Genomic DNA, 22,546 nt, shown 5'->3' with positions numbered 1-22,546 from the left:
TGGACCTAAGGTCTTAAAACCCTTAATACTCTCGAAGGTCTTAAAATCCTTCAAACGAAATCAGAATTGATAAACTTAAACCTAAGGTCTTAAAATCCTTAGAAACCACCAAGGTCTTAAAATCCTTCAAACAGAATCAGGTCTCCACGGATCTGAACCTAAGGTCTTGAAATCCTTAACAAAATACAATGGTCTTAAAATCCTTATCCAATCTCAAAAGGTCTTAAAATCCTAAGAAAGTTTCAAAGGGTCTTAAAATCCCACAAACAAGTTCAGGTTCCCATGAACCAGTCTAAAAAAAGAGCCCAAACTGAACTCAGGTTCCTAAAAACCTTGAGCTAACCTCGATATTTCAAGAATTCCTCTTAAGGAACCAAAGACAATTCAAGTCTTCCAGACTTATGTTAAAACCCGAGATCTAATTCTGAGAATTCACTAAACCGAATTCGTCCAAAAAATGACTAAGTTAAATCAAAAGACTTGGAATGAAAATAAAAACCAAATTCAGATAAAAAGGGTTTAAAAGCCTCTCCAGGCTACCAAGGGTTCCGAAGACCCTAAAATAAGTCAAGGTTTAAAAGCCTCCTCAGGCTGTAGATCTGATACATAAATAAAATAAAAGCCCATTGGGCAGAAATCCTGAAAGCAAACGAAAGAGCCTCAGCTCTTAAACCTCCTTATCACCTGAGCTCTTCTCAGCTCTCTTGTCAACTGGATCATCTTCCTTGTCAGGAACTTCTTCCTCCATTTCCTTATCATCGCCTCCCGGGGTGGCTTCGACTGGGGCTGAGTAAGAACCCACCAATCCCAAGTTAGAACCGAACTCTCCAGAAAAGGAGAGATTAAACATATTAACCTCAAAAGTACCTGAACTCTCAGAGAGTTGAGGACGAGGGAGCTTGCTGATCGAGAAGTCCGAGACTTGAGCCTTTTCGTACGCAGCAACTGCCTCCGGCATCATAGCCACCAAGCGAGTGTACTCGTCTTCAGCACTCTTGATCTCGTTATCCAGCATGTCCTTCAGGAGCTCAGTATTAGCTTGAAGCTCTTGAGCATAAACCAGAAGATCGACCTCATCCTTCTTCTTGGAGAACTTCTTCTTAACAGAAACCAGGACCTTGTTGTAAGCGTCAGCTACCTCCCTCTTTCCTCTCCGGACGGCTAGCCTGACCTCAGCTTCCTTGTTCTTCTGGTTGTCTTGAGATGAAGCAATCAGCTCTTTGACCTGGTACTCGGCTATCTTCCGAGCAGCATCCAACTCCCCAATCTTCCTGCTCTTCACCTGGATGTCAATCGCTTGACTCTCGATCGTCCCTTGCTGGATGTCAGCCTTGGAGCCAAGTCTCCTGACCTCGGCTTGAAGTTCAGAGACCTGAACCCGAGCTTGATCAAGTTCCATCTTAGTAGCTCTGACTAGCTCAGTAACCTGAGCTAGCTCACCAGCGTTGGGGGCATTGTGCACAGTTTCCTCAAACTTGAACTGAGCCCTGTTGATAGCTCCAGCCAGCTGCAACAAATGAAAACAAAGACTTAATAAACATCTTCCAAAGAAGATTAAGCTAAAAGTCCAAAATGAAAACCATACCTGACCCATGCAATGGGCAATATCAACGTACTCCTCTTTGTTTGAGAGGTTGGTGATCGAGGGGAGAGCACACCCGGTTCTCTTCATGTGCCTCATCAGTGTAGCCAAACCCCATGAGTCATCCAATACTGATCCTGGATTCGAGTGAGTAAAGTTCCAGCCGACGGTCCCTCCTCTAGAGGAAGAGGAAGAGGACCTGGAAGGTCTGTCAACCTGGTCGGTCCTGGACCTCTTCCTCCTCGGAGGCTCGAACTCGTGAGTATCCTTCACTATTTGAGGATCAGCTTCCACCTCCGGGACCTCAGGGTGAGGGACAACTTCTTGAACCTTGGGCTCGGAGCGACTGGTATCTTTGGCAGGAGCAGAGCCTCCATCATCAAGGACATCTTTCACCGTGCTGAGGAAGGACCCTCCTTGATTCTTGTCGCTTCCTCGAGAGGATCTGGCAGGTTTAGTCGATCTACCCCTGGAACGGAACGAGGGCTGGATAGGCATCTTGTGCGACTGAGTCCTTTCTGAGGTACTAGCTCCTGACGAGACTGAGAATATCGATTCACCTTCAGGAACTGAACCATAAGGAGAACCTTCAGTCCCAAAATATAAATTCGAATATTCAAAACTAGAAATCAATAAAGGAAGGTTACCGTCTAGACCAGCAACTGTGAGTGAATCAGGAAAGGAAGCCTGGTATCGTTCAGGGAACCTAGCTGATCCAACTCTCGAAGTAGTATAATCTCCCCAAGTATTAGGGCTGTGCTGCAGCTTCCTGTAGAGAGCTCTGGTAAGTTTACCGGATAACTTGACAGGGTCCTCAATCTCTGCAAGAAGAATCAAAGAAGTCAGCAAGTCGCAATAAGCAAAAATAATACACAAACATATCCCTAAGATCCTAACCAGAAATGTCAGACCAAGAGGCCCTGAGGTCTCGGCCTACAGGAACCGTCGAAGGGTCGATCTTGACATAAAAAATATTTCTTTCGCCAGTCATCGTCACTGGCCGTAAACTTGAAGATGCCAAGCCCTGGACGACAAGGGAGGTAGTAGGTACCGCTTCCGCCATCCTTGTTAGTGCTCTCCTTTATCAGGAAGAGACTCATTAGCTCGGTCAGCCCCACGATGACTCCTTCTTCCTTAGCCCTAGTGATGAATCCATTTATCACTCGGATGACCGAGGGACAAAGTTGGGAAAGGGCCAGTTGATAATGATCTAGGAGATCTAGCAAGAGGGTGGGGAGAGGGAACCTAAGATGACACTTAGAGATATACTTCTCGTGAACACAGAACCAACCCTCCAGAACAGTTTCGGGGGTTTCATCTTCGGTACAAGCTCTAGCTAGGTCACTCTTGCCGTGAGCTTGACGACGTCTTGACTCTTCAAGAGCGAGGGAAAGTGAGGTCCAGAGGAGGCGCTCTTGCCACCTTTCTTCTTCATCCTCTTGACTCTCGCTCCGATTGAGTCCTTAGCTTTCTTCTTCTTGGCGTCCTTCATCTTTTTGCCGGCTTCCTGCCTAACCTTCATAATATGAACACCGGAAGCAGAGATTTGAACCTCGCCGGAACCTTCCTTTTGACTCATGGTAGTAAAGGAAAAAGGAGAAAAAGGAAGCAAAAAGATGGGAATCGCACTAAGTCGAGCAAGAATGAAATATCTAAAAGAGGTTGAGTGTGAAGAACTAGTTCGATCAAGAAGCAGATAAAAAAAACAACGAAAGAAAACACAGTAAAATAAAGGAGAGGAGAGAAGTTACCTTGGAAACCGTCGGGAGGCGTGGAGAGGCAAGCAATTAATACTCGCAGCTTTATATCCCATCACATCTCGAAAATCGGAAACTATATTTCAAACTCTCCTTAATCTAAACCGTCGATCTAATCAAAGAAAAACTACAGCCGTCCGATTAGGCAGGAATATATATGGTTGAGATAGCCAGTAATCATTATCTCAACAAGAAGATCTAGGCTGGGCGGCTAGGTCTAGCTCCCGAGAATAACGAAGTCTAATCTCGAAAATTGGGGGCAACTGTTGGGCCCGAATATGACCTGATAGCTAACAGCGAATAAATGATAACGGGCCGCGACAGGCCCATCGCGAATTCAATCTTTAAAGGCAGCTAAGCAGGAGCCGGAGGCTGTGAGCTAAAGATGTTCATTAAAGGGGTCACGGAAAAGAGGCAGCTCGTAGACGTAGGCGCAGGACCCGGTCAAAGGGGAGCTGTTGCAAATCCCTCAAATCACGGAGGAGATCTCGGGAACCAGTTGGTGACGATCAAATGGAGCCTGAGGCTATTTAAAGAGGAAGTCAATCAAGAAAAGGACATTCATTCAACCAGGATTGGAGACGATACTCTGAAAACATTCTCATTTTTAACATTCTCATTATCTTTGTAATCATCAAAGATCATCTTTTGTAATCACTCTTTATCCAAATCATCAATACAAATCGAAGTTCATTCAACAAGTTATTACGGGATTCAGCCCGCGTTATCTTTCCCTAACCTTTTCCTAAACTTTAACCTGACCTAAAAATCAGGAGGTGAGTTTAATCCCTCACAGTGTGTAGAGTGATACATAGTCTGTAGTATCGCTCGATGGTTGATAAGGCCGTTTGAGCGATCTTGGTTGGTGTGTATCGGTCGATGAAGGTTGGCCTTTATCGATCGATGCCTTGAATTTGAAGATGTGGTAAGGAAATATGTCTTCTTCTTCTTCTTCACGAAAAAATCTGTACTCTATAGCTCGTTCTTCCTCATAATCTTCGTCATGCTCCTCCTGAGTAGTGTCAATAGCCAGTGTTGGGATGTAATGATCGTTATCCCAATTGTCTATCTTGAAATCACCGTCTGGGAACTCCTCTTCGGCCTCCTTGAATAGCTTATCGATCGATGCCAGGATTTGTGCATCGGACGAGTGCGTTGAACTGTATCGGTCGATGGGATATGGCCTCTGTCGGTCGATACATCTTGCTCTGTCTCGTACTCGGCCATTGAATCATATTCTTGTGAACAAAAGCATGCTGCTACGAGTGATGGGCTCTCCTTCCTTGGAAGCTTGATGACCTGAACGGGATCGTAGTGGATGGTAGGGTCAATTAGGGTTAGGTAGAGCTTGTTCGATTTTAGGTCGCAAACAGCTACAACTGTGGCTAAGAAGGTTCTTCCAAGTAGTAGAGATGTCTTGAAGTTGAGCTTGACATCCAGGACGTGAAAGTCAGTAGGAATGATTGCATCACCAATCTGTACCTCAAGATTTTGAACTATGCCTCCAGAGTTCTGCTGAGAACAGTCCACGAAGATGAATGATTCTTCAGTAGGCTCTATCTTCAGACCTAGATGGTCTGCCATGATCTTGGGTAAGATGATAACTCCTGATCTTGTGTCGCAGAGAGCACGAGGGAACTCAATACCTCTTACTGAGCATGGTATTGTGAACTTCCCTGGATCGCTCTTCTTCTCCAGTGTGATCCTCTCCTTCAAACTATCTCTGATTTGGTGAAACATCCTCTTGATGTCTTCTTCTGTCTCCTTAGTATCCCTGAAAAACATCCACAATCTGTTTGAAAAGTAGGCTTTTTCCACTACAGGAAATATGGGTAGTAATAGCAGACGGAAAACGCTATGTGTCATGTATAATAGAGTTTTCTTGTCCGCTCTGACAGCGTCCGTTATAATAGATCTGACCCTTATAATAGCGGTTTTCGTTTATGCTATAGTTAAGTAAACAACAATAGCAATAATTTTTATGAATAATGAATAAATTAAATAGACCAATTAATTTATAATTAAAAATCAAAATTTGTTTAGTAATTTAGTTCTGGTTTACAAATAAACTCCGGTTTACAAAAACCCGAGTTTAGAAATGTAAACCTAAAGCCTAACCTAAAAAAAATTAACCCTATGTCTAAACTTTTTGCCGTCAACTTCAGTTTCTTCATCTTTGAGGCCGAGACCACCAGCCAAGAACACCACAGTAAAGGTTATTCAGCTTCTTCCACCGCACTAAGCTACCATTGACGACGTCGAGACCACCACTGTTGGTGTCGAGACCACCACTGTTGGTGTCGAGACCACCATTGTTGACGCCGAAACCACCACCATCAACCTTCTTTAGCTACTCCGCCTTTTTAAAACTGAGAAAAGAAAATCAAAACCGGAATCAGAACAGAGAGAGAGAGAGAGAGAGAGAGAGAGAGAGAGAGAGAGAGAGAGAGAGAGAGAGAGAGAGAGAGAGAGAGAGAGAGAGAGAGACAGAGAGAGACCCGGATAATGCTCTGTAACACCACTTCTTCTCCTTCCCTGCTCCATAGATCTGTAAACAAAACAAAAGTCAGCTATGAAAAGAAAGAGAACTTGATAGCAACTCGAATTAGTTACCAGAAGGAAACGAAATTAACGGTTCTTAACTGATTCATCATGTTACTGCCTAAAGATTATGACTTTCATCACAAACAAAAAACAAATACCATAAAGTCTTTACGATCTGAGATAAGCAAATGACAGTGGTGGTGGCGACTCCGGTGAAGACGGATCTAAGAAGCGATGGTGGTGGTGGTGACAAGCGATGCATGGTAGCGGCCGTCGCGTATTCTCGAACTCCATTTCTTCAATATTCTCTCTCTGCTTCTCTCTAAGGAAGACGAGGTCTGTTCTTTTTCTTGTCGACGAAACTGACGAGATCTGTTCAATCGCTGAAAACAAAAGTTAAGAAAAAATATTAAAATAATAGTTAATCTCGACCGTTGATTTAATATCATCCAAGGTTATAAGAGGTGATCCATGTCAAACCAATAGAAAAAAAGAAGAAGATAGATGCAAGAGTGATTGTAGGCCTTTGATTCAAATCGATCAATGGTTTAGAAAAAACAATACAAATTGTCTTCTAATTTATTTATAACTACTATAAAAATTATTTAAGATTGAAATTATTTGATATCATAATTTAAATTTAAAATCTAAATTCTGTATTTGAAATTATAATTTATTTATGGAATTACTATTTATTTAAAAATCAATATTTAATGTTTTATGATATATGTTAAAATGAGATATGTGGTTTAGGGGTTAGGGTTAAGATTTAGGATTAAGTATATGATGAGTTTTAAAATACTTGGAGCCTAAATTTAAAGTTTATAATATAAGTTTGTAAATATTGGATTTATAATTTTGTATGTAGAGTTTAAGTATGGGGTATAGGGTATTAGAATATAGGGTTTGGATTTATAAGTAGGGCTAGGGGTATATGTAGGGTTTGTATTAAAATTTTTAAAGTTGAATATTTTTGTATGATATTTGAGTGTTTGGATTGAAATGTTTAAAGTTGAAGATTTATGTATAAAATGGAATTTAAGATATAGGGTTTGAGATATGTAGTTAGGGTTTAGGGCATATTTAGGGTTTGGACCTTCATGTAAAAAAAATTCTTTTTGTTTTTCTAATTTATTATTAGTGTTGTATTTTCTTTTTATCATATTATTTTTTGTGTTATCTTTAGGTTTTATAATGAGATTAAAAATTTAGAGCTTATGTTGGGCCCAAATATGGCCCGATAGCTAGCGATGAATAAGAGAAAAAGATAACAGGCTGCGACAGGCCCATCACAAAATAAATCTTCAAAAGCAGCTAAGTTAGAGCCGGAGGCTGTGAGGTAGGGATGTTCACCAGAGAGGTCATGGAAAGGAGGCAGCTCGTGGACGTGTGAATAGGCGCAGGACCCGGTCAAAGGGAAGCTATTGCAAGTCTCTCAAATCACGGAGGAGATCTCGGGAACCAGTTGGTGACGATCAAATGGAGCCTGAGGCTATTTAAAGAGGGAATCAATCAAGAAAAGGACATTCATTCAACCCTTATTCAACACAATACTTTCATTATCTTTGTAACATTCTCATTATCTTTGTAATCATCAGAGAACATTCCTTGTAACCATTCTTTACCAAAATCATCAATAAAATCATGGGAGAATTGCTAAAAACAACCTAAATATTGAAGTCAAATGCATTAGTGTACCCCAATTTCAGTCAAATGCAGAACCAACTTAAATGAAAGATGAAAATACCATTTAGTCCTTATGAACAAACAAAAAAACGGAGGGGTATTTACGTTTCTATCCTTTTGGAAGTCTACAGAAGGAAGTCTACATATTTTTAGACCTCCAGCGAAGTCTAATTTGTAGACTTGATGTGTAGTCTACACCAAAATTTTATCTAATATTTTGTTTTAAAATTGTTTAAAAATAATTATTGTGATAGATTTTAACTAATCATTAATATAATGGATAGTATGAAGTAAATATATTAAAATTTTATATAACTGAACAATTTTAAAGAATATATACTAAATTGGTAACCATATGTTAAACAATGTTCATAGTTTAGAAACAAAAGGTTGTAACATGTTATGTCTCTTAGTGGTAGATTTTTAAGGTTAGACTTTAGATTTTGATTTTTTTTTTGTTTTATTGACTTGAATGTGCTTATTAATGTTTTGTAGTTTATATTTTGTGTAATTTTGATATTTGATACAGTAAAGGAAACTTTTTGATTATCAAACAAACTATTTAGGGTTTGAGATTTGTGGTTTAGGGTTTCGTAGATCTACAATAAAGTCTATAATGCTAGAGACGTCGTTTTTAGTCTACATTTTTAAATTTTGTTAACAAAATTTTATTATTTTAAATTAAATTGAGTTTTAAGAATAAAACGTGAAATCACATACTATAACTATTAAATAAAAAAATAAAAATAAAGTTCAGTAAATTTTATGTTAAAATTATTAAAACAATAATGAATTAACAACAATAATAAAATTATCATTGTAGACATTCAATAAGGTCTACTACATTACAATAAAACCTACTCTTAATTTTTAATTTTAGTAGACTTCAAAAGAAGTCTACAATGTCGGCAATCTTTTAACCTAGTTACATTTATGTCTCCATATATAAATGAAATTTACACAATCTCTCTCTAAAATGGCTGCAAAACTCTCTCACTTCTCTCTAAAACTCTCTCCCTTCTCTCTAAACTCTCTCATTTCTCTCTAAAATCCTCTCATGTTTTTCTCACAAAGTTATGTTGTCATTTTAGGTATTATGATTCATGGTTTTCATATTCTCCTTTAAAAATGTAAGTTTTAGATCTATAGACTTTAAATGTGTATTTTTTATGTTATTTATTTCTCACATATCTTTTTGCAGGTATTACCATTGATGGTTTTCATCTCCTCCTCTAAAATGTAAGTTTAGATCTATAGATTTTAAATGTGTATTTATAAGTTTATAATCAAATAAAGTTATAGATCAAACTCTGTGCATTTACTTTTATACTATTTTATCTGATAAATTTTATTTTAAATTATTTTCAGATTTAAAACTGTTTTTCATATTTCAAAATGTATAGATTTTTTCAGATCTGAAAATTATCTGACAGTGTAGACTTTAAATGAAGTCTGCTTATAAAGTTAACTAAACCACACATTTTAAGTAGACTTCACGGGAAGTCTACCAAAATATGACTTTAGTCTTTTTTCTTATGCTTTTTTAATATTTATCTTATTTTGCAGGTATTTTCTTCCATGGTTGTTATCTCCTCCTCCAAAAGATGTAAGAATTATATTTATAGATTTTAAATATTTATTTCTGTAATTATATTTAAATAAAGTTACATATTAAAACTCTATGTCTTTAGTTTATTACTATTTTCATATAAATTATATTTTCTAAAGCTTTTAGATTTAAACTTATTTGATATTTTTTAATATATAGATTTTTCAGATTTAGATTTTTTTCTATATGGTAGACTTCAAATGAAGTCTATCTAAAAGTCAGGGCTGGTAGACTTCACTTGAAGTCTAATAGCCTTGATTTTTAAGTAGATTTCATTAAAAACTCACTCAAATATTATTTTAATTTTATTTTATTTCTCATAAAATTATTTTATTTTGCAAATATTCTCTTCCAAAATTTTCAAATCATCTTCCTAAAAATGTAAGATTTACATTTATTCATTATAGATATATTTTGTGTTTATATTGAACTAAATTTATAGATTCATATTTTATATTTTTTCTTTGATACAAGGTTGACAAAAAAATAGTTTTTGAAATATCTTTAGAAAAAAAAAAATCAAATTTCTAAATGTACAATTTTGGATCTGAAAGTTTTCCGTTAGTGTAGACTTCAACTAAAGTCTAATGAACAATAAACTTTAAGTAGACTTAATAAAAAGTCTACTAAAATATGATTTATTTTTGTATCTTATTTTTTTCTCATAACTTTATCTTACTTTGCAGGTACTTTTTCCAAGATTTTATTTGAGGCATCAAGATTATGAAAAATCAAACACAGTCAAATAAATTTCTTTGTAATATTTTCTCATAATAAAATATTCATTTTTTAATAATTTTGGATGCATAATCAATAAAAATTGTATTCACTTTTAGTTTTGTTTCACTTGTATGATAGTATTAATTTGTTGTTAGATATTGGTTTTTTACAAGAACTAATCAACCAAACAAGTGAAACCACCATGAGGTAAAACAATAACTAACACACATGTGAGTAGAAGAAAATCTAAACAAAAATTTCAAGAAATTTTTAGAGTAAAACTAATCACAAATTTTTGCAAAAAAATTCAAGTGTATAATTATAACACATTAACTTTTGAAATTCATCCAAAACCATTAAAATTTACTAACACACACTGTAACATAACTATATAGTAAAAATATATGATGATTAATACACAAATGCACTTCTAATAGAATTTATGACGTAGACTTCAAATGTAGTCTACATTCTTAAATTTAGAAAGACGTCTACACTTGTTATTTAACATATATCCAAACCAAAAATTTGTAGTGTACTTAGTTTTGACTTGATACACAAAGGCGTACAAAGTGTGTATTAGATAAATCAATCAAATTCTGCACTTTTCGATCATTCGTGACATGCATAAGTTCACCATGTGTATAACCATCATATATACAGAACATTCTCCCAACTCCAACAAAGAGCCTTTCTCCACTCATTCTCCGTATACGGCCGGTAATTGAGTCATTTCCTGCAAAAGAATATAAATTTACGCAATTAGCGAATAAATATTAATGTAGACTTAATGTCTACAGTTAACACCTAACAACATTGTGAAATCAAAAGTATTATAATTTCATAACTACAACAGTTTTTCTTTTCAAAATCACTCCAACCTATTAGGATTAACTAACACACACTTTCAAACAAAAAAATCTAGAATAAACTTTATGAATAATACATAAATTCAGTTTTAATTTTTTTTCCTACGTAGACTTTTCAATCAGTCTACGACAGTGTAGACGTTCGTGTCAGTCTACAACAATGTAGACGTCTCTGTCAGTCTACAACAATGTAGACGTCCCTGTCAGTCTACTTTTTGGGTTAGTTTTTGCAATTGAAAATTTTACGGGTTACTTTTTTTATTTGACCACAAACTCATCCAAGTTTTGACTTTATACATTTAGACTTCCGTTTTAGTCTACCACATTGAAAAGGTTAGTTTGACCAGAATTCACCCAAGTTTTGACTTTCGAAGGTAGATTTCATATGTAGTCTACATGTTTCGTAGACTTAGAATAAGGTCTAACTTCAAAACCCATAGGTTGGTTTTGCAATTGACCATTGTTTGACTTTCGAATGTAGATTTCATATGTAGTCTACAGATTTGTAGACTTCGCATAAGTTCTAACTTTAAAACCCATGAGTTGGTTTTGCATTTGACCAAAATAAATATGTAGACTTCAAGAACAGTCTATATTTTTTTGTGAAAAATGCGTAGACTGCATTGGAAGTCTACAATTTAAAAAATATTTATTTTATTTAAAAACATTTTAGTCAAATACAATACTAACCTATTCAACGAAGTCAATGTTTTGGTCAAATGCAAAACTGACCTTAAGTAGACTTCATTGGCAGACTACATTTCGTAGACTTCCTTTGAAGTCTACTTAAGAAAGTCAAAAGTTCGGTCAAATGTAAAACCAACCTCTTTTTCATAGACTTCTTGGTAGGTCTACGTAGATTTTTGTTTTTGTAGTCAAATGTAAGGATGTAGACTGCTGGGGAAGTCTGCGTTCCAAAAAAAGTTAAAAAAGTCAATTGCGAAACTGACTTGTTCGTTGACAAATAGACGGAATCGTATGTCTACACATTGGTGTAGACATATAAAGCAGTCTACCATCGCGACACAGACTGAAAAAGTGGTGAAAACCATGTAAACAGTTACCTTTTTCCGGTGTGAACCTCGATTCCGACCCTTTCAACCGTCCAAACTCATAAACCGAGCAAAAGGAAGCATCTTTGACGATTTACTAATGAAGAAACTCGAAAATGTGAAATTTGTGGGATGAAAATGAAAGTTGTGAGAGTGTTTTAGATAGAAATGTAGAGGAAATGAAAGATTTGTTGAGTTAGAGAAGAGAAATAGTGGTTAAAATTGAGTTATTGAGCTTTTATGAGCTCAAACATGGTGGTTCAATGGTGGTTGCAAAATTGAAGATGATGGCATTGTTGTAAATAAGAAAAGATGCTTAGGGTGTAGTTGGTTTTTACTCATTTTCGATTTAAAAAAAAAAATAATAATGGCAATTTTGTAAATATTTTGAAAACATAAGGATGGTTTGGAAAATTCATAGGTGAATAGTAATGAGAAAAAAAAAGGGGTTGGTTTTGCATTTGACTTCAATTCTTAGGTCTATTCTGAAAAAAGCCCTAAAATCATTCATTCATTCTACAAGTTCTTACGGGATTCAGCCCACGATTATCTTTCCCTAATCTAAACATGATCTAAAATCTAGGAAGTGAGTTTTACCCCTCACAATTGGCGCCGTCTGTGGGGAAGAAACAATCAAATCCCTTACTCTAACTTGAGGATGAATCCTACCGATCAGACAACGAATCCGTCTGACCCTAACCTCCCGATTCAGAGCGATGGCTCACCGAACGATGGAGGCTCCAGTCTCGTAACTCCGGAGCCTCGACGTGGCGATCACCGATCTAGGCAACAGCTTCCGGCTAGCGCTCGAACGAGCCAGACTGCCACTGGAGTTACTGACCCGAGATCATCAGGTGGAACCGCCCCCGGGCCTCCAGTCACCGAGAATCCTCAGCAGCAAGCCACTCCGAATCAAACGGAGGCTCAGCTCTCTGAGATTCGTCAGATGATGATGCAATTAGTGGACAAAACTCAGGAAAATGAGCGTACGATGCATCAGCTAGCTGTTCGACAGCAACGATTCGAAGAGATAACTAGATCTCTAAACACAACAATCCAACCACCGCAACGTCAAACTCCGGGGGTCACTTTCCGAGATCGATTGACCGATCCCTCGTTCCCCCGAGGACGTTTAGACTTTTCTCCAGACAGCACTGTTCCGGAAGGACGGGGATCTGCTTTCCAGACACCTCATACTAGGAGAGCTCCCGCGTTTAACCCACCCATCACCAGTGCTATGGGAAGTAACGTAGCGACAACCAGCTCCACACCCAGTCAGATTGCTGACCGGAGCACTCGCTTGCCTCCTCCACCGCCTGTTTTTAGGTGCGGAGCAGGAGTATCCTTCCCATCCGGGGGCAGAACATCAGCTCTGGTTTATCAAACCAGAAGCTCAACCCCGAATGTGGACGGGTATCAAAGGGCAGACACCGATAACCCAAGAGCCGGTGAGCGACTTAGCCCACCAGCTGCATGGGAAGATGAGCCAACACGATTCCGCTAGGAACCTGCTCGTCAGATACCTAAAAACGACCCAAATGTCCTTCCTCTAGAGGGACCTGGCGCCATTCGAAGATATATGGAACGAACTCACGCAGCTCTCCAAAATTTGGGAGCTCAAGTCCACAAGGCAAAGAGCTCAGCTCCCGAAATCGATAGCTTGATTGAAGAAACCCGTGGGACTCCATTCACTGACAGAATTGCCAGCTCTTACATAAGAGATACCCAAAAAATTAGAATTCCCGAGTATGATGGGACCTCTGACCCAAAGGCCTATATGAGAGCCTTCCGATTAGCTATCGTGAAAGCCATTTTACGCAAGAAGAATGTGAAGCAGGTTACTGCAGGACATTCGCCGAAAACCTGGTTGGAACAGCCCTTGAATGGTTCTCTGGTCTCGAACCAGCCTCGATAGACAGTTTCTATCAGTTAACTAATGCCTTCATGAAGCAGTATTCGACCCATATCCTGAAGCAAGCCTCTTAGGCCGACCTCTGGAAGGTCAGACAAGGAATGGGAGACTCGCTACAAGTCTACATCGAGAAATTCAGAGCAGTAAGAACTAAGCTCTCGAATCCCAACGACCAAGTCGCCATCGAGGCCATTAGAAGAAGTATGTGGTATAAATCGGATTTCTGGTCGGAGCTAACACTCAATACTCCTCCAACTATCGATGATGCTCTTCATAAAGCCACTAGATATATTACTTTGGAGGAGGAGACAGCTGCACTGGATAAACTCCACAAGAAACCTCAGAATCACTCGAAAGGTGAATCCTCAGAGGCAAAGGGACCGCATAAAAGGCGGAACCCCCGAAACAATCAGACTCAGGGAGAACATTCCTATGCAATCAAGGAGGACAAGGAAGAAAAACCTGTCGCCGCAGCAAACAAAACTCCCTGGTCAAAAGGCTTTGATAAGAACAAACATTGCTCCTATCACGATCGAGAAGGGCACTCAACTGAAGAATGTTGGGACCTCCAACGACAGCTGGCAGCTAAATTCGCAGCCGGACCTCAAAAATCCACCGCCCTATCAGAAAAGAGGTCCCAGAGATACCTCTCCAAAACGCGAAAGGTCACCGGAGAAGGAGACGGATTTGCCACCTCCAGCTCCCAAGAAGAGAGTCGATATGATTCTTGGAAAATTCCCCCAAGGAAAAAGCCTACAAATCGAGGCTCTCTTGAGCAAACCGTCACCTCAATCGAGTCCCGACTCGAGGGTGGACTGTATCCTTGGAGGATCAGATATATGTCAAGACTCCGTCAATTCCATTAAGAATCACGTACGGAAGGCCGTGTCTAACACTGGACCAAAGCCTCCCAACCACGAGTCCAATACTAAGATTTTTTTCTGGGAAAGCGAGACCTCAAACCTTGACACACCTCACGACGATGCTCTGATTGTCACCCTGCACATCGCAGGATACGAGGTGCCTAAACTCATGATAGACACAGGAAGCTCTGTTGACCTTATTTTCTACAACACCCTGAAAGGGATGGAAATAGACGACTACAAAATTATTGGCCAAAAAGCTAATCTCGTAGGCTTCTCCGGAAAAACAGCTACCTCATTGGGAACTATTAAGCTCCCAATCATAGCTGGCGGAATAATGAAAATGACCAACTTAGTAGTCATCGACAGACCTTCCCCGTTCCATGCGATCCTAGGAAGACCATGGATTCACAAGATGAAAGCAGTAGCCTCGACTTATCATCAATGCGTGAAATTCCCAACACCTGAAGGGATAACTACCGTACATGGTAGCCAGAAGATCTCCAGGATCTGTTACCTGGGAGGATTTGAAATCCTCAAAAAGTCCCCCCAATAGAAATTACAGATCCAGGAGGGTCGCGAAATGCAACAAAATATTCGAGGTCCCCCTAAGAACCTCACCGAAAAAGTTTGCATCGACGACTCAAATCCTGAAAGACAGGTGAGCATCAGATCTGAGCTACCTCTTGAGACAAAAAAGGAGCTCATTGACTTCCTTTAAAGCAGCGTCAAAACCTTTGCATGATCCACCAATGATATGAAAGGTATAGATCCGAACGTCACCACCCATAAACTGAAAGTAGACCCCACTTTCAAACCGATCAAACAAAAGCGTCGCAAGCTGGGCCTCGAAAAGGCTCAAGCTGTTAACGACGAAGTTGACCGACTTACGAAAGCTGGGTCCATTCGAGAGGTACACTACCCTGACTGGTTAGCTAACCCGGTAGTTGTAAAAAAGAAAAACGGGAAATGGAGAATCTGTGTAGACTTCACCGACCTAAACAAGGCTTGTCCTAAAGACAGCTTCCCGTTACCTCACATCGACCGCCTGGTTGAAGCAACAGCTGGCCATCGACTCTTATCCTTCATGGATGCCTTCTTAGGATACAATCAAATCATGATGGATCCTGAGGATGAAGAAAAAACTGCATTCATAACCGAACGAGGAACCTATTGTTACAAGGTTATGCCATTCGGGTTAAAGAATGCAGGAGCTACCTATCAGAGGCTAGTAAATAAGATGTTTGCTGGGCAACTCGGAAAAACCATTGAGGTCTATATTGATGATATGCTAGTCAAATCCTCAGCTGGAGAAGACCATATCTCCCACTTAAGGGAATGCTTCGATATCCTTAACAAGTACGATATGAAGCTTAATCCCACTAAATGTACCTTCGGGGTACCCTCAGGCGAGTTCCTAGGCTACCTCGTAACTGAAAGAGGTATTGAAGCCAACCCGCAGCAAATAGCGACCTTCCTGGAAATGCCGTCACCTAAGACAACCAGAGAGGTACAAAGATTGACTGGACGAATCGCAGCATTAAATTGATTCATATCCATGTCAACCGATAAGTGCCTACCATTCTATAAACTTCTAAAAAATAATAAGAAGTTCCTATGGGACGAGAAATGTGAGAAAGCCTTCAAGCAATTGAAAGCTTACCTCTCCGAACCTCCGATCCTGTCCAAACCTGTAGTAGGAGAGCCACTGTATATGTACCTCGCCGTATCAACTGCTGCAGTTAGCGGCGTGCTGGTACGAGAGGAACAAAACGAACAAAGGCATGTCTATTACACTAGCAAGAGTCTGATAGACGCCGAAACTGGGTACCCTACAATGGAAAAATTAGCACTAGCAGTCGTAACAGCCGCCAGGAAATTACGACCTTACTTCCAATCGCACTCGATCATCGTAATGACTTCGCAACCATTACGAATGATATTGCACAGCCCCAGCCAGTCAGGGCGATTGGCTAAATGGGCCATAGAGCTCAGTGAATATGACATCGAATACAGACCTCGAGCAGCAGCAAAGGCTCAGGTCCTTGCCGATTTTATCATTGAGCTAGCATCCGAGCAATTAGACTCGAAAATGGAATCTCCAAAGTGGATCATGTATGTCGACAGAGCCTCATCAAAACAAGGCTCCGGTGTCGGGCTAAGGCTGACCTCTTCAGCTGGAGAAACAATCGAGCAGTCCTATAGGCTCGGATTCAGCACCTCAAACAACGAGGCTGAATATGAAGCACTAATCGCAAGGCTAAAACTCGCCCTAAGCCTCGGAATCCGAGAGCTAAACGCTTACAGTGATTCACAGCTAGTAGCTAGCCAGTTTCACGGAGAATACGAAACGAGGGACGAAAGAATGGGGGCATATCTCGAAGTCGTTCAGAACCTCACTAGGCAGTTCGACAAGTTCGAGCTAACAAGGATCCCACGAGGAGAGAACTCCTCAGCAGATGCGTTGGCTGCTTTAGCCTCCACATCAGACTCCCTCGTAAAACGAATCATACCCGTAGAAGGAATCGAAAAACCGAGCATCAACATAGCTACTAAAGCTGAGATAGACAGCAAGCCAAAAGAGCAAACCGAAGGTACCTGCCCTGAAATGGTAGCTACCCAAGTTCTCACAACATTCTGGTTCCCAAAAGCCAAAATATGTAGCCTTAAAAAGCATACCTCCGGGAACACGATCCAAAACACGATGAACGACGACAAAAACGAAGGTATTCCCCAGAATTCAGACTCCCAGGAGCTAAATCCTATGAATACCTCCGGGGGCACCATTCAGACCTCGGACCCAATCGTCTGCAGAGTCAAAACTAGAAGTCGCTCAACTCTTAAAAATTCATCTGGAGGCACCATCCGGACCCCGGAGAATAACGGGGAAAATGGAGATATTCCTCAGAATTCAGACTCCTTGGAGCCTAATCCTACGAATATCTCCGGGGGCACCACGACACCAGGTTTCGAACAGGAACCTCCCTCATCTCTTCATAACAAAGTTGTAGGAAGAGAGGACTGGAGAACACCAATCATGCAATATATCCTGGAGGGAAAGACTCCATCCAATAAATGGGAGGCTCGAAAACTCAAAGCATTGAGCGCAAGATACTGCATAATCAATTCTGCCCTCCATAAACGAAGCATTTCCGGACCTTACCTAAAATGTGTTCATGGCCTTGTTGCTATGAAACTCATGAAAGAAATGCACAACGGTTCCTGTGGAAACCACTCCGGTGGCAGAGCTCTAGCTATCCGAATCAAAAGACAAGGCTATTTCTGGCCTACCATTATTGCAGATTGTACACTCTTCCTCATGTGATAAATGCCAGAGTCATGCACTGATTATACACCAACCTGCGGAGAAGCTATCCAACATATCCGCCCCTTACCCATTTATGAGGTGGTTCATGGACATCGTAGGACCACTAGTAGCGTTAGGAAGTGGAAAGAAGAAGCTACGCTTCCTCTTAGCCCTAACAGACTACTTCACGAAATGGATAGAGGCTGAAGCTTTCCAACAGGTAACCAGATTCGAGGTCGAACGATTTGTGTGGAAAGATATCGTGTGTAGACACGGCGTCCCATATGAAATCGTGACTGACAATGGAGGACAATTCATATCCCACGACTTCAAAATATTTTGTGACAAATGGAATATCCGCCTGACCTTCTCAACACCTCGACGCCCTCAAGGAAACGGCCAGGCGGAGGCTGCTAATAAATCAGTATTAGCCAACCTCAAGAAACGCCTCGGAACCCAGAAGGAACTCTGGTCAGAAAAGTTACCTGAAGTACTTTGGGAATGTCGAACCACCCCACGAAAGGCTACAGAGGAAACCCCTTTCTCCTTAGCCTACGGGATGGAAGTTCTCGTACCAGCCGAAACCATTGCTGGTAGCCTCCGCCGGGACCTCTGTACGTCCGATCCTGTAGCTAATGACCAGCTCCTGACGGACAGCCTCGATCTAATCGAGGAAAGACGGGACCGAGCTCTGATTCGCATTCAAAACTATTAGCAAGCAATGGCACGACAGTACAACTCCAAAGTCAGGCCCCGACAGTTCGCTGTAGGTGACCTAGTACTTAGGAAAGTTTTCGAAGGAACCAAGGAACCAGATGCTGGGAAGTTAGGAACCAACTGGGAAGGTCCCTATCGGATCATCCATGTGGTACGACCTGGCGTTTACAAGCTCCAAAAGGTGCGAACCGGGGTACCTGAAATCAGATCGTGGAACGCCACGAATCTTAAGAGATACTATCATTAGGTACCTAAAATTCTTGAACTACGTTAGGCTTGATCCCTTGACTGGATACGTAGGCAACTCCGTCATGAGTGCAGCCCCAACCTCATTTCAACACTCTGTTCACCATGACCAAAGGGGGCATATGTCTAATTAAAATCACATAGCCCAAGCAGCAATTGTATGATTATTATGATACAGTAATTGTATGATCATTATTATACAGCAATTGTATGATTGTTATGATACCATGTATTCAATTATCAATAAAGCAATTATTTTTGATACCTTGACTCTTTAACAATTCGGGTCCCCAAGAACCTGAACCTAAAATCTTCGGATCAACCCAGGTCTCTAAGAACCTGGACCTAAGGTCTTAAAACCCTTAATAACTCTCGAAGGTCTTAAAATCCTTCAAACAGGTCTCCATAGATCTGAACCCAAGGTCTTAAAATCCTTTAAACAAAATCAGGTCTCCACAGATCTGAACCTAAGGTCTTAAAACCCTCAAACTAAAACAGGTCTCTACGGATCTGAACCTAAGGTCTTGAAATCCTTAACAAACTACAAAGATCTAAAAATCCTTATCAAATCTCATTAGGTCTTAAAATCCTAAGCAAGTCTTGAAGGGTCTTAAAATCCCACAAACGAATTCAGGTTCCCATGAACCACTCTCAAAAGAGAGCCCAAACGGAACTCAGGTTCCTAAAAACCCTGAGCTAATCTTGATATTCCAAGAATTCCTCTTAAGGAACTTAAGACAATCCAAGTCTTCTAGACTTATCATAAAACCCGAGATCTAATTCTGAGGATTCACTAAGCCTCTTCCTATTGAAACTCTTAACAAAGTTCGAATTCATCCAAAAAACGACTAAGTCAAATCGAAAGGTTTGGAACGAAAATAAAACCAAATTCAGATAAAAAGGGTTTAAAAGCCTCCCCAGGCTACCAAGGGTTCCGAAGACCCTAAAACAAGTCAAGGTTTAAAAGCCTCCTCAGGCTGCAAATCTGGTACATAGACGAAATTAAAAGCCCCTTGGGCAAAAGTCATGAAAACAACATTTTTAAAGAGCCTCGGCTCTTAGACATCATCATCACGGGAGCTCCTCCCGACACTCTTATCTCCTTCAGCTGGTTCACCTTCTTTGGCTGGACCTCCCTAATCTGCCTCCTTATCATCGCCCATTTCGGACGCCTCGATTGGAGCTAAATCAGGGTCCACAAAAACCTAAGTAAGAACCGTACTCTCCAGAAAAGGGGAGATTGAACATATTGATCTCGAAAGTACCTGAGCTCTTAGAGAGTTGAGGAAGAGGAAGCTTGATGATCGAGAAGTCTGAGACTTGCGCCTTCTCGTACGCAGCAGCCGCCTCCGGCATCAAGGTCATTAGACGATTATACTCGTCCTCAGCATTCTGGATTTCATTCTCCAGCATATCCTTCAAGAGGTCGGCGTTGGCCTGAAGCTCTTGAGCATAAATCTGGAGCTCGACCTCATCCTTCTTCTTGGCAAACTTCTCCTTCACGGAGGCCAAGATCTTGTTATAGACATCAGCTACCTCTTTCTTTCCTCTCCTAACAGCCAACTTGACCTCAGCTTTCCTGTTCTTCTGGCTGTCTTGGGACGAAGCAATCAGTTCCTTGACCTGATACTAGGCTATCTTCCGAGCAGACTCTAACTCAGCAATCTTCCGGCTCTTCACCTGGATGTCCACCGTTTGACTCTCAACTTTCCCTTGCTGGATGTCGGCTTTGGATCCAAGTCTCTTGACCTCGGCTTGGAGTTCAGAGACCAGAACCCGAGCTTGGTCAAGCTCCACTTTAGTAGCTCTAACTAGCTCAGTAACCTGAGCTAGCTCACCAGCGTTGGGGGCATTGTGAACAGTTTCTTCAAACTTGAACTGAGCCATGTTGATAGCTCCAGCTAGCTACAAAAACAAAAACAATAACTTACGAAACATCTTCTGAAAAGGATTAAGTTAAAAGACTAGAGTCGAGATCATACCTGACCCATGAAGTGGGCAATCTCAACATACTCTTCCTTGTTCGTGAGATTGGCGGTTGAGGGAAGGGCGCACCCGGTTCTCTTCATATGCCTCATTAGCGTAGCCAAACCCCACGAGTCATCCAAGACTGATCCAGGCTTCGAGTGAGTGAAGTTCCAGCCGACGGTTCCTCCTCTAGAGGAAGAAGAGGAAGACCTAGAAGGTCTGTCAACTTGGTCGGTCCTGGACCTCTTGCTCCTCGGATGCTCAAATTCATGAGTATCCTTCGCCATCTGAGGATCAGCTTCCACCTCCGGAACCTCAGGGTGAGGGACAACTTCCTGAACCTTGGGCTCAGAATAACTGGCATCTTTGGCAGGAGCAGAACCTCCATCATCAAGAACATCCTTCACCGTGCTGAGGAAGGATCCTCCTTGATTCTTGTCGCTTCCTCGAGAGGAGCTGGCAGCCTTAGTTGATCGACCCCTGGAACGGAATGAGGGCTGAATAGGCATCTTCTGTGACTGAGTTTTTTCAGAGGTACTGGCTCCAGACGAGACTTCGAATATCGATTCACCTTCAGAGACTGAATCATGAAGAAAATCTTTAGTCCAAAAGACGAATTCAAACATTGAAAATCTAAAATCAATATAGGAAGGTTACCTTCTAGACCAGCAACTGTGACTGAATCAGGAAAGGAAGCCTTGTATCGTTCAGGGAACCTAGCTGATCCAACTCTCAAAGTTGTAAAAGCTCCCCAAGTATTAGGGCTGTGCTGCAGCTTCCTGTGAAGAGCTCTGGTGAGTTTACCGGATAACTTGACAGGGTCTTCAATCTCTGCAAAAAAAATCAAAGAAGTTAGCAAATCGCGATAAGCAAAAATAATATACAAACATATCCCTAAAATCCTAACGAGAAATGTCAGACCAAGAGGCCCTGAGGTCTCGGCCTACAGGAACCGTCAAAGGGTCGATCTTGACACAGAAATATTTCTTTCGCCAGTCATCATCACTGGCCGTGAACTTAAAAATGCCTAGCCCCGGACGACAGGGGAGGTAATAGGTCCCGCTTCCGCCATCCTTGGAAGAGCTTTCCTTTATCAGGAACAGACTCATCAGCTCACTCACCCTACGATAACTCCTTCTTTAGCCCTGGTGATGAATCCGTTCACCACTCGGATAACCGAGGGGCAAAGTTGAGAAAGGGCCAATTGATAGTGATCTAGAAGGTCTAGCAAGAGGGTTGGGAGAGGGAACCTAAGGTGGCATTTGGAGATGCATTTCTCATGAATACAGAACCAACCCTCCAGAACAGTTTCAGGAGTTTCATCGTCAGTACAAGCCCTGGCTAGATCGCTCTTGCCGTGAGCTTGGACGACAAGATTAACGACATCCTGACTCTTCAACAACGAGGGAGAGTGAGGACCAGAGGAGGTGCTCTTGCCATCTTTCTTCTTCATCCTCTTGACTCTCGCTCCAATCGAATCCTTAGCCTTCTTCTTCTTGGCGTCTTTCTTCATCTTCTCTCCGGCCTCTTGTTTAACCTTCATAAGACGAGCACCGGAAGCAGAGATTTGAATTTCACCGGAGCCTTCTTTTTGACTCATGATAAGTAAAAGGGTAAAGAGAAAGGAGGTGAAAAGGGAAAGATCGAGTCGAGTTGAGCAAAAACGTAATCTCTAGAGAACTTAGGGATGAAGAGCAAGTTCGATTAAGAAGCA

The 22,546-nt window shown here is 40.9% G+C and overlaps 2 protein-coding genes and 1 long non-coding RNA gene across 5 annotated transcripts; 1 reads left to right on the top strand and 2 right to left on the bottom strand.

Moving 5' to 3' along the window:
- Nucleotides 1–667: 667 nt before the first annotated feature.
- LOC108820261 (uncharacterized) lies at nucleotides 668–3,161 on the bottom strand. The gene is made up of 7 exons (XM_056992929.1): nucleotides 2,934–3,161; nucleotides 2,634–2,850; nucleotides 2,230–2,403; nucleotides 1,586–2,169; nucleotides 1,172–1,507; nucleotides 868–1,099; nucleotides 668–786 (listed from the first exon to the last, which is right to left on the bottom strand). Exons 1-7 carry the CDS (start codon nucleotides 3,159–3,161, stop codon nucleotides 668–670), a joined length of 1,890 nt encoding a protein of 629 aa, XP_056848909.1.
- A 575-nt stretch (nucleotides 3,162–3,736) lies between these two features.
- On the bottom strand, nucleotides 3,737–6,308 carry LOC108820718 (uncharacterized). 3 transcript variants are annotated; one of them, XM_018593726.2, is made up of 3 exons: nucleotides 5,983–6,308; nucleotides 5,838–5,887; nucleotides 3,737–5,708 (listed from the first exon to the last, which is right to left on the bottom strand). In XM_018593726.2, the coding sequence occupies exon 3, from the start codon at nucleotides 5,203–5,205 to the stop codon at nucleotides 4,405–4,407; it is 801 nt and encodes a 266-aa protein (XP_018449228.2). In that variant the 5' UTR covers nucleotides 5,206–5,708; nucleotides 5,838–5,887; nucleotides 5,983–6,308; the 3' UTR covers nucleotides 3,737–4,404. The 3 variants fall into 3 exon arrangements, with proteins under 3 accessions (XP_018449228.2, XP_018449226.2, XP_018449227.2); XM_018593724.2 differs by having other exon boundaries at nucleotides 6,042–6,302; XM_018593725.2 differs by having other exon boundaries at nucleotides 5,838–6,304.
- Nucleotides 6,309–8,424: 2,116 nt separating this feature from the next.
- On the top strand, nucleotides 8,425–9,977 carry LOC130498678 (uncharacterized). The gene is made up of 4 exons (XR_008937626.1): nucleotides 8,425–8,699; nucleotides 8,771–8,808; nucleotides 9,136–9,175; nucleotides 9,865–9,977. It is a non-coding gene; the product is annotated as an uncharacterized LOC130498678 (long non-coding RNA).
- Nucleotides 9,978–22,546: the final 12,569 nt, after the last annotated feature.

Source organism: Raphanus sativus, chromosome 8, assembly GCF_000801105.2.
Source record: "Raphanus sativus cultivar WK10039 chromosome 8, ASM80110v3, whole genome shotgun sequence".
Taxonomy (NCBI): Eukaryota; Viridiplantae; Streptophyta; class Magnoliopsida; order Brassicales; family Brassicaceae; genus Raphanus; species Raphanus sativus.
Note: the sequence above shows the minus strand (reverse complement) of the source record. Positions and strands in the feature narration are given on the sequence as shown.

Bases quoted from the DNA above. Each gene is read 5' to 3' on its own strand.
- LOC108820261 (XM_056992929.1), bottom strand. From the start codon at position 3,161: ATGAGTCAAAAGGAAGGTTCCGGCGAGGTTCAAATCTCTGCTTCCGGT. The intron at 2,404-2,633 runs GTACCTACTACC...TTCTTCTTGCAG, and splicing joins TAACAAGGATGGCGGAAGCG to AGATTGAGGACCCTGTCAAG. The intron at 1,100-1,171 runs GTCAGGCTAGCC...GTTTCTGTTAAG, and splicing joins AGAAGAACAAGGAAGCTGAG to AAGAAGTTCTCCAAGAAGAA.
- LOC108820718 (XM_018593726.2), bottom strand. From the start codon at position 5,205: ATGACACATAGCGTTTTCCGTCTGCTATTACTACCCATATTTCCTGTA.